A 12,150-nucleotide genomic window follows, 5' to 3' on the forward strand; every position below is an offset into this window, starting at 1 on the left:
GCATCACCCTATCCCAATGATCCTAGGTTAGAGACTCGCTCTACGACTTATGTCGGCACCCCAAGGTCATTTCCACCAACACCAGCAACAACCCCGGGGTACAGATCGCCCACTGCGTACGATCCAGAGGACACGAGCATTGATCCGGACGTATTGTGCACAGAGATAGTAAACTTTGCAACTTCCATTCTGTCCAGACTGGTTCCCGGAAGGCCTGTCGGTGCGGCCTTGGAAGAATGGACACCGACAGACGATCATATCACAATATATCGAACACTACAGGAGGACCTCAAATACGAAAGCCAAATTAGAGGCTGCCTCGTAAACAAGCCATCTGCAGCAGCCACCGCCTCCTTGGGCGAGCACGTCAAAGATTTACTCAAAAACTTCCATCCAGCAATGCCAATCGGTATATTAAGCACCGTTAATCAGTCTTTGGATCCTAGTGCTATTCAGGAACTGGCAAAATGTCTTGCTGCATCCTCTCTGGAAATCCTTTCCCCGAACGACGACTTTGTATATCTGGCACACCGGCTCCGTCGTCTACTGGTAATTCCAGACTTCAAAAAGTTCCAACAGTTCATTGAGAGAATCTGTGAAAACCTTGAAAGCAAGGTCCTCAAAGTCCTCGGGCAAAGAAGTCTGGTGATGATTTACCTCATGTTCTTGCTCAATGCTAAGAAGGCAAAGAACAGAAACCAAAAAGACAACAGAATCCTGGGCATGGCGTTAAATAGGAGATCATACGTTCAACACTTGTATGAACACGACCACAAGCTGATTTTGCAATTCAGCTTTTTCATCATCGGTTACCACGTTCTTACTGCACCAGAGGGGCGAGGGGCAGTTCAATAAAGATGTCCTCGATATGGCAGAAGATTGCTACAACAGGGCCGAGCAGTATCTCAATGATCAAGAAATGGCCGCCGAGATCAAACAGGCCGATATAAGGGACGCCAAATCCCACTACGGGAAGACTTGCTCTTTGCTGGCAGACTGCCGCTATGCCCAAGGAAATGAATACAAAGATTATCGCGACGAGCTTCATAGTTCTGCTCGTAGGCTTTTATTAATATCCATTGCCTGCCATGTCGACTGTCCAATGGGGACTCTGGCGCAGTTTGAGCGACAAAAAGGGAAGTTGGAAAAGTGGTGCAATGATGCAAATGATACCTATCGGTTACAGCAGTTGGAGGATATTCAGGAACTCATCAAGGGAAACAAGCAACGACCGAAAGACGGGCCTCTGCTCCCAAAGCTGCAGGTACTGCAGTTAATCGAAAACACAACTAATGAAGCCTTGCCTTGATAGTCAGGAGGCAGACGGCTCTGCATCGCGCTAAAACATCACGAATGTTGTTGTTGTGGAAACGTTATGATGATACCTCGGAGAATGTGCCTTGGTGAGGTTCCATTAGGGCTTCGGGGCTAGAATGTTCGAAGATTCTGGAAGGAGCTTGGTGCACCGGTTGAGCCAAGCTAGGTACTCAAGCTGGGAGCCGCAGATCTTCAGCAAGTGGATTGTTCCGTACGTCATATCAACTCTTTCTCCATCTTGTTCCATCTCGGTGAATTGCGGAGGAGGTCAGTGAGCTTACCGAGACACACCGAGAGCAGCCGGACAAAAAACTCCGCATCACGGCTCTGATCACGGACGGCTCCGTGGCGATCGGATCGCCCAACATCACCCACCCAAAACACTGGATCCCGCATCAAATGTTCAATCTCGATTTGCCAATTGCTCTTCATTGGTAACTACCTCTGTTTCCGACCTGGCTAGCTTGACATCATTAAAGGGTCCTCCCACCATTTCCTTCATTTTCTCCACGGAAAAGTGGCGCTCTTATCTCATCTCCTCGGCCGTGATGTAATATTCGAGGTGACATCATACGCACCTCAACTGCGCTCACTATGGCGTTTGCGCAACCGACGATACAATACTTAAGCGGACAACAGCTGTTGGAAGAAGACAGTCTTTCAGATCAATCGATACAACTTCTACGAACAGCACAAAGATACTCGCCGAGATAAACCCTTGAATATTTCATATCGACCAATATCAACGTTACCGAACCACATATTACCAAAATGTCTGTCAACCGCAATGTCGATTCCGTCAACAACAAGCAGGGCGAATTCCACCCTAGCGTCCCTCGCTCCGAGCCTTTAACCACCAAGGGCGTAAGTTTCTCATTCCGCAGTTGTCAAAAAGAAAAAAAGATCTAACATTAGGCAGCATGCCCCGGGTACCAAGGTCGGAAACGATGCCTACCCTGAGTTCCACGCTCAAACATATCCCGCCGGCACAGCACCCAAGGAGAACACCTTCCAGCCTAACGCTCAAGACACTCCTGGCCAGGCTCTGAACCCCGAGGCCAAGACCTACACCGCCGCTAACGACTTCCCCGGCGCTACCAGCGCAGATGTCCACACCGGTCTCGGTAAGCCCATGCAGGGTCAGACCAGCCGCGAGCTGCATGGCGCTCACCCGGGAAACCGCAAAAAGGAGAGTGCAGGACTTGAGGGCCTCGGTGCCTCTGGCAAGGACAACTTCAGAGAACGTCGGCTAGATGTTGATCAGGAGCCCGATTCTCGCGGTAAGACCAAGAACGCTTCCGCTGTTCCTGGCGCGGAAGAGCGTTTGCCCGCCTCTGCTGAGGAGGTTGCTAGCGAGCATCGCTAGACTCACGAATTATGTACTATTATTGTAACGTCACGAAAGGATGGCTTTAGCGTCAAAGGGTTGGCATGGAAAGGTTTAATATGAATTAAAGAATTTCACGCCATTTGACATATATAACCCGTGTTCTATTCCCTATCGTGTGTCGATTTTACTACCCTAAATCTTGATCCAAATGTTCTTTAACCAAATTGAAGCGAGGACACGTTGCTTCCAGTGGATTGGTGGGTTGGCAGCCGAGAGAACTAAACTACTTCAAAGCATTTCGTCTAGGCATCGCGAGCTTTGGTCTTGCTGGCGTTGGAAGGCGGCGTTTTCTTGAGAGTAAGGACGATCTTATCTTCGGTGGAGTCGCCGGTCTCGTTCCACTTGAGAGTGTAGATGCCGTCAATGGAGCTGGGCGTAGCATACCACATAGACTCCATGCCGCCGGAGCTACTTTGAACAAGGATGAAAGTACCGTAGAATACGAAGCCGCTGGTCCTACGATCGGAAGAGGTCGAAGTAGAGTTGACGAATCCGACGTCATGGCTGGAGGCACCATCGGCAGGAACAGAGAAGGTAAGGTTGGACCAGTCAGGGGGGGTGGTGGAGTTGAGGGCCGTGGTATTGGGGGCACCGAGCCAGACGTTGTTGTTAGTGGGGGTGACTTGGAGGAGTGTTAGCTTTATCTATGTCGAGAAGGGGAGGAGCCAAGTGGTAAACATACAGATTACAGGGGCTGCATTAGAGTCGTTGAACTTGGTATGGTCGCCGAAGTAAGCGTCGCCTAGGGACAGTATTATTAGATTAGACCCAATAAGAGAGAGTAACGAAACCCGAGCTGGACAGGTTATCCAAAACAAAACAAAAAACAGGAAGATGAGAATGATCAAGGCTTCTGGAGAAACTCTTGTCATTCCCTAGATATAATTCGTGAAACCAGCCTTACTACCTCCTGCAGAGAACATGGAAAGACCGCCGATTCCGGAGCCATAAGCGTAAATCTGGAACTGTTTGCTGTTATCTTGAGAAACAGCGCGCGGCAGGTGTTCCGCCGGAGCCGCAGCCGCGAGAGCCGCGAACGACAGCAAGAGAGCGCAAACGGACTGCATGTCGATAAGGGTTGAGACTTCAAGATAAAAAACGTGAAGACGGCTGAACGATCGGATGAGGCTGTAGCAGACTCGAAAGGGGACGGGGAACTGAATGAAAGTTATCGTATTGAGAGAACCGGATGTGGTGGGGGATCCCGAGAAGTGATCGGAAGGAGGGACGGGTTGGTTAAATAAAAGTGAAGTGAAATAGTGCAGTTCAATTCATCCGTACGAGCCGTAAAGGGTTACCGGCATTGCTTGCTTGCCCGCCACTTTCCACCCCCACCAATGCACGGCAGCAGAGATAGTTACTTTTTCCAATCCGAAACAGTGACTATGGGCAGAAAAGCCGCAATCATCAAGTCACAGCGCATAGTGACGAGAACCGGACTCCACCACGACAGTGACGGAGAGCCCTTCCATCACCATGTTTTCTTAATGCATAGGTCATGGCCGTTCGATATCTGTCAGTCTTCCCGCTAGGAGAAGGGACGGAAATAGCCATCAGCCAACTGGAACTCACTGGGAGTCATTTTCATTTACTGGCGGCTAGGAAAATCCTGGTAGTGCGGCCTGTCAACTATGATTTGTTTCGGCATGTGGGATAAATTGGGGAATAAATGGGGGCACGGGAATTGTGGATTCTCCCGGGAGCTTGATATATAATGGCAATAATATAGGTCTAGGCCATTACGACTCATCACAACATAGGTAAAGCTTGGCATGGGACTACGTAAGGAGAAGAGGCTTCGTAAGAGACGACGAATACCTATCACATCCTTGCGAGCCTTTGGGACCCCTCGAACATAGAGGGGCTTTACTGATGATCGGAACCGAAGATTTCCAGTTCAAGAGCTACATTGCGGGTCCATTGGCCGTCTCGGCTCCTCCGAGCTTGCCCACACGCCGGAGCAGCCCGAGAGCCCGGCCATCGGGTCACCAGTTGACTACCAGCTAGGCTTTCACACTTGAAAAACGGGTAGCCTTGCAAGGCTTGAGCGGGGCGACGGCCAAGATGATGCAGCTACCCCCGAGCTGAGTCTCGCTTACAAAAACAAGCCTCATCTGTTTGCGAGTCAGCCCAACTGCGGCTCACAATACACGTACTACCTTACGACCTATACGGCCACGCATAGACCTGGAAAGCGTCTGTCTCAAGCTGACCCTTCATCGAGATGGATTCGTCGCGATAAAGTGGTTCTCCATCACTGAGGAACAGCCTTTCCCCTCAGTGAATCGAATGACGCATTGGCGATCTTTAACCTACTGGGGCTAATCCGACTTGTAGACAGCCATGGATAGCCCATGCCGGCGGCTCAAGCGGCTGAAATAGGACCGAATTGGTCGGAAGAGGAAACCCGCTACCAGGTCTTCAATGGGGAAATAGAGTATTCAGCCTTGTTAAATATAGTACTTCCCGTTAGTCACCCGTGAAGCCAATACTATCTGCGGCGTACTTAAGCTATTGCCAACCGTTGCATGTTTGATGCTATTGTCACTCGCCCAGTACCCGGCACAGCTCAGCTGCGTCCCCGCTCGCTATATTCTTTTTTCCACTTTGTATATTGTGTCAGGCCGTCCTTCTTTCGTCTTTCACTTGGCACGCATCATCATCATCATCATCATTATGTTTCAATCTTTGATTGTGGCCGGGGCCCTCGCGGGCTCCTTGGCCTCTGCCTTGCCTTCTTTTGGCTCTCTCAGCGAGCCCAATTTGTTCCCTCGTGCTACTTGCAGCGGCAACACTGCTAGCACGAGAAGTGAGTGGTGCGACTACTCCGTTGACACCGACTACTTGAATGAGGCGCCTGACACCGGTGTTACTCGCGAGTACTGGTTCGAGCTTACGGACGTTACTGTTTCGCCGGATGGGGTTTCTCGAACTGCCATGGCTGTCAACGGCTCCATCCCCGGACCTACTATCTTTGCCGACTGGGGTGACACCGTCACAGTTCACGTCATCAACTCTCTGACAACTTCCAACAACGGCACCAGCATTCACTTCCACGGTATCCGACAAAACTATACCAACCAGAATGACGGTGTCAGCTCCATCACCCAATGTCCTACTGCTCCTGGTGACACCACTACCTACACCTGGAAGGCAATCCAATACGGTTCGACTTGGTACCACTCTCACTTCGCCCTCCAGGCGTGGCAGGGTGTCTTTGGTGGCATCGTCATCAACGGCCCTGCCACAGCCAACTACGATGAAGATCTTGGCATGCTCTTCCTGAACGACTGGGATCATCAGACCGTCGATGAGCTCTACTACACCGCCGAGTCCAGCGGTCCTCCAACACTGGACAATGGTCTCATCAATGGCACCAACGTCTACGGTGATGATGACTCTACCTCCCAGACCGGCTACCGTTACAACGTTACTTGGGAATCCGGCACTTCTTACCGCATGAGACTTGTTAATGCCGCCGTCGACACACACTGGAAGTTCTCAATCGACAACCACACCATGCAGGTCATCGCTACCGACTTAGTCCCGATCACCCCTTACAATACCACGGTCCTTGACATTGGCATGGGCCAGCGATATGACATCATCGTCACTGCAGACCAGGCCAGCACGGCCGACAACTTCTGGATGCGTGCCATCCCTCAGGCTGCCTGCTCTGACAACGACAGCACCGACAACATCAAGGGCATTATCTCGTACACTGGCACCATCACCACTCCCACCACTACTGGTTACACCTACACTGATAGCTGTGACGACGAGACAGATAACATCGTCCCCTACCTCTCTAAGTCGGTCTCGGACGCCAACTGGGACAAGCTCGATGAAGCTACTGTCGGCAAGAACTCCGCTGGCCTCTTCAAGTGGTACCTCAATAGCACTAGTATGGTCGTTGATTGGGCCAACCCCACTCTTGAGTCCATCATGAACGGTACTACCAGCTGGGAGACGGACGACGCCGTTATCGAGCTCAGCGAGGCTAACCAGTGGGTTCACTTCGTTGTCGAGACCACTCTCGCTGTCCCTCATCCCATCCACCTTCATGGCCACGACTTCTCCATCCTTGCCCAAGGCACCGGTACCTACTCGAGCTCTGTCACACTCAACACCTCCAACCCGCCCCGCAGAGACACGGCGATGCTGCCCGCCTCGGGATACCTTGTCATGGCCTGGGAGACGGACAACCCGGGTGCCTGGCTCATGCACTGCCACATTGGCTGGCACACATCAGAGGGCTTCTCGGTGCAGTTTGTCGAGCGCCTCAGTGAGATTGCTGCCATCACTGATAACACTACTCTCACCGATACTTGCAGCACTTGGTCTACCTTCCAGGAGGAGAACAGCATTGAGCAGGATGACTCTGGTGTTTAAGCGCTTCAGTATGGATTCTTAAGTTGGATAGACTAGAATGGGGGTCAATGGAATTTTGTCGAGCCTCAGATACAGGATTGGGTAACGAGCAGGTTTTCAATTTGTACGCTTAGCATTTCCAGGTTCCATGCACTTGAAAACCAATGCCTTCAAATTTCCGTCGGAGTCTGTGAAATATGAATCTAAAGTGTCTGATGATAAAATGAGCTGTGTCCATGATAGTTTCCGATACTAGCCGGCTGCTTTGATAGCGACTAGGCACTGGCTAACTTGTACCATATGGGTAAGGCTGGAATAATAAATATCGTCGATTTTCCTGGGTATAATTGCCAAAGCATTGCAAGGTACTTGTTGGCTCTACAGTGTTACGGTCAGATATCCGACAGTGGTGTTTTCTGCTAATAGGCAGCTGAGGTCGATACTCGGTAACAGTAAGGTAAGTCTTGTTGGTAATCTTGCTGGTCTGTTGGTGTCTGGTGATCAGTCAGGCACGTCTAGGCGTAGATAGCTTTATAGCTTCACAACAGAAGGATAATCTAAGAGTCACTTATAAGAGAGTAAATCACGAAGTTGATTATTAAAGAGCTATAAAGAGTCCTTAAGTTCTAGGCTTAAGTCTTATTTATATACTTATATCTATTTATTATAATATTGTTAGTAGTAATTAACTAAAGTGGGCCTAAGGTAAGCTATTTACTTAGTAATTACTCTTAGTAATCACCTTATCTCTTAATTACTTCCTTATTATTACATAACTTATCTATAGTTCTTCTGTTTTAACCTTTACCTATAAACGCTATAGTTAGGTATATATAAGTCTAATTATCCCCTGGTTCTCTGTAGGTTCGTTCCAGGTGGTTATGTTAACCAACGCTTTCTAGGTCATAACATTAGGTCTCCCCTTTAAAGGTCTAGCCCCTTAGACCTATATAGGTAAGTAGGTTCCTATTAAGGGTTATCCCTAGGTTTATCTTATTCTTATTCTTCTTTCACTATGTTATTAGTAACTAATATAATAAAGTTAAATACCCTTAAATTTAATAAGGCTTTTTTTACTAAGTGTTATCTTATAGATTCCTTAAGGATTTGTAAGTATAAGATTAAAATTAAGATATTATATAGTTAATATTGTTCTAAGGGGATCTACTATAAGATACTTATAAGTTTCTAGAAATATTAAGAGTATACTTATTAAGGTTATTTTTATAATAGTAATAATAATATAATTTATAAATATAAGTGTTTTTTAAGGTTCTAAAATATAGGATTTTCTAATAATTATAGTAGATTACTTATTAAATAAAGCTAATTATTTAGATAAGGCTAAAAAATAAAAAAAAAAGTTATTTTATTAAAAGGTTAAGTTATTATAAAAATAAGTAAAGTTATTTTGTTTTATATAAGTAAAAATAAATATATTTTTTATTTAGCTTAATTATTTAAATAAAAAAAAGCAAATAATTTTTAAGAGAAGTTATAAAGCTATTACTAAGTAGTCTATAGATTTATTTATTAATCTAGTAGTTAAGGCAGTTTACAAGGTACAGGCTAGTAGTAGTTTTAATGTAATTAACTTGTCTTTTTTTAAGTCTTTTAATCTTAGTAACTTATCTTAGTAGTCCTTTAGTAAGCTACCTATTAAGGGTTTTGTAGTTAAGGGTTCTAGGACTTATAATAGTCCTAAAGGAGTTACTAAGAGTATTAAAGGTTCTTAACTAGTTCTTATAAATTATTTTTATATTTATATTTTTTCTATTTAATTAAATATTATATTTTTTTGTTCTCTTTTTACTTATTAATAATTTATTTAACTTTATACTTTAGTTTATTTAGTTCTATAATAATATAGTTATTAGTATTTAATCCTTATAGTATTAGTTTAAATAGAGTAATATAAAAGACTAGATAAATCTTTATTATATTTAATAAGTTAAGTTTAAAGTTAATATTTAAGATTTTTTAAATAATTTTAAAAGGTCTAAGTTTTTTATAGTTTAATTTATTATTTAGTTGTTTTATTTTAATATTACGTTATAAAAGATATATATTTTCTTTTTTTTTAAAGGTTAGTCTCTTAATCCTTAATATATTAATGTATTTCTTTATTTATGCCTTAATAAATTTAAGATCTTTAGTAATATTTTTTTAGATTTCTTATAATTTATTATAATCTATTATAGCTTTTAGTACTTATAGTCCTTATTAAAGTTCTTTATATACTATAAGCTTAAATCTATAATTTAAGTAAAATAGAAAGTTTAAGGTATTTTCTTTTATAGTATTATTATAAGTAAATTAGGCTATTAGTAGTAGTAACGTACATGCATAGTGAGTCGCCTATCATAGTAAGTCGCCTACTTCTACCTACCCTCTAGCCATTTATATAAGTTAATCAAACAGCATTATATAAAATTAATTAAAACTACTTATTATCCTCTTCTTTAGAGGTCTCTTATACTACCTAACATATTTATACATTATGTCTAGTCTTTCTGCAATTACTATATTACTAACCACGCAATTCACCCTCCTCTATATAAGCCTCCTCTTAACGCATATTTTTGCCTCTAGCATTAATAACCCTCTTTTCTACTTAAATTACTTTAGCTTTAGCTATATTAAGTAACCCTCTAAGACGTAGTTAGGTTTTTTTAGCCCTCTAGCGCTTACTTAATACCTTATTTGCTATATAAAGCCTATAGTTCTTAGCCTTAAGAAGAACTAATTAATATATTAACTTAGTAATACCTTTAGCTTATAAGTTAACTACTTTATATAAGTATATTAATAAACTATATTAATAACTATAAATCCTTTTCTTAAGTAATATAAAGCTTTATATAACGTTATATATTATAGTTAGTGTTTTTAGGTCCTAGGAGCCCTGGCTACTTAGGCATAAGTTAAATAGTGTTAGCGTCTTTAGCTTAAAATCTAGGTAAGAAATAACTACTTCTAGGTTAAAAGGTATAAGGTTAGCTTATCTAAAACCAGCTTATATATTTTCTTTACCTATTAAAGTAAAAAAGGCTACTTTAAAGGCAAAAAAAAAGTTATTTTTAGTAATATATATAATCTATATCTATATTATTTTCTTAATTTCTTTACTATATAATACTTTTAATAAACTAAAATAGCTAATATTAAGAAGCTAAAGCTTATATAATAAATAAAGAGGTATATAAAAAGCAATAATACTATATTCCTTATAGTAATTATTAAACTTAGTAGACTTATAGCTATTATAGCTATTAAAAATTAAAAGCTACTTAATACCTTTTATATAAGACTTTATATACTTTTTAAAATACTATAGCTAATTTAAGCTAATCTTATTTATAGTTTATCTATTTTTGCTAAAGTAGACACGCTATTAGGGTAAAAGTTAGCTATTAGTATACTAAGAGAAAAGGTAATATTTGCTTTTAACAATAACGTACAAAGGTAACGCCTAGCCATCTATATATATACCCTAAATAACAGAAACCTATTTATAATTACTAGGCTACTTTATATAAGGCCTTCTTTTATAGTTAAAAGTTGTAATAACCTTTGCGTATAATAGCATTCCTATTAAAAAGCCTATCTTATTAAAATTATAGATATCGTTATCATAAATTCTATACTTTATAACTATATTTCATACAAAAGCAAACTAGGCTTATATAATTATAGGATCCTTAGCTAATACCCTCTAATAGTTAATTCTATATTAAAAATACGTCTTTAGTTATAGTTAACGTTATATAAAGTTCTTTACCTATTAAAGTCTAATATACGTTATATTATATTTATTAAAGAGGTAATTAGCTATATCTTATATATTATTAAATTATAATAAAAATCCTTAATTAATTAAGTTAATAACTTATTTAAGAATCACTATTTCTTCTAGCTTAGTCATCTTTACTAATTTTAATTATATTTCTTATTATAGTAGTTATTTAACGCATTAGTCATAAAGTATTGTTCTTAGGACATTATAGATAAAAGTAGCCTTTTATATAGATAATTTTAGGTCTTTTTTAATAGCTTAGAGTACAAAAAGAATATAGCTTTTATTTAAAGTAAAACTTATTATTATACATAAAGTAAAGCTAAGAGGAAGAGGAAAGGTGTAGAAGAAAAGGGAAGTAGACAACTCACTATAATAAGCAACTCACTATACATACACATTAGTACTTAATTATTTTAGTTATAGTTAACATAATATTATAGATATTATTTTAATATTTAGTTAATTTATTTGGTTTATTTATTAGTTTATAGGTAAAAAGCAGTTAATAGCTTATAATTAGCTTTTAGTTATAAAATCAGAGATTTCTAAAATTTAAATATAAATAGTTTATCTTTATTAAATATAATTTCTTTAAGTAATTTATAGTTATTAATAATATATTTTAAAAATATATATACTAGGTCTCTTATTATACTTAACTTTAAGTATAAGATAAAGTATATGTATTTTATAAGTTAGTTAATAATAAGTAATATGTTATTATAATAGGTTTTTATAAGTAGTTCTTTTAACTTAAGGAGTTTAACAATAAAGTCTAAAGAGATTAAGTACTAGGCTTCTAATAGTACTAGTAGTAGTTATAATTATTTATATAGTTTATATAGACTATTTTTGTTTTTTTTATATATATTATAATCTTTAATTACTAAAGCTACTTTTACTTAAGTAACTTATATATTATAATATTATTAAATTCTTTTAAATATCTTAATAACTCTTTAGTGTTTATAGGCCTTAGTATTATAAATCTTTATAATCTATTCAGGTGTTATCCTATTAGTTATACTAGTATTAATATAGGTGTTAATTATAATAAGTTTTTGTACTAAAATAAGGTTATTATTTTTATTCTTTTTAAGGATAACTTAGGTTTTTTCTGGTATTAGGGTTTTATAGTCTAGTCTTTAGCTTAGAGTATTAGCTTTTTTGTTCTTAGATCCTTTAATATAAATGATTTTAAAGTTAAATTCTAATAAGAATTTAAACTATTTGATTTATTGTTTATTAAGGACTTTAAAGGTAATAAAGTAAG

General features: G+C 40.0%; 3 protein-coding genes across 3 annotated transcripts; 2 read left to right on the forward strand and 1 right to left on the reverse strand.

The window, feature by feature from the left end:
• Positions 1-2,088: 2,088 nt before the first annotated feature.
• Positions 2,089-2,683, forward strand: ColSpa_06066 (uncharacterized protein; the record flags this gene model as incomplete). Its single annotated transcript, XM_049272278.1, has 2 exons — positions 2,089-2,181; positions 2,237-2,683. The coding sequence occupies 2 exons, from the start codon at positions 2,089-2,091 to the stop codon at positions 2,681-2,683; spliced, it is 540 nt and encodes a 179-aa protein (XP_049128235.1).
• Positions 2,684-2,949: 266 nt separating this feature from the next.
• Positions 2,950-3,774, reverse strand: ColSpa_06067 (uncharacterized protein; the record flags this gene model as incomplete). Its single annotated transcript, XM_049272279.1, has 3 exons — positions 2,950-3,329; positions 3,390-3,449; positions 3,612-3,774. 3 exons carry the CDS (start codon positions 3,772-3,774, stop codon positions 2,950-2,952), a joined length of 603 nt encoding a protein of 200 aa, XP_049128236.1.
• Positions 3,775-5,644: 1,870 nt separating this feature from the next.
• ColSpa_06068 (laccase-2) lies at positions 5,645-7,099 on the forward strand (the record flags this gene model as incomplete). The annotated part of the gene is made up of 1 exon (XM_049272280.1): positions 5,645-7,099. One exon carries the CDS (start codon positions 5,645-5,647, stop codon positions 7,097-7,099), a length of 1,455 nt encoding a protein of 484 aa, XP_049128237.1.
• Between the last annotated feature and the right edge of the window lie 5,051 nt (positions 7,100-12,150).

The sequence above is a fragment of the Colletotrichum spaethianum genome (assembly GCF_022836535.1).
Source record: "Colletotrichum spaethianum MAFF 239500 DNA, contig14, whole genome shotgun sequence".
Taxonomy (NCBI): Eukaryota; Fungi; Ascomycota; class Sordariomycetes; order Glomerellales; family Glomerellaceae; genus Colletotrichum; species Colletotrichum spaethianum.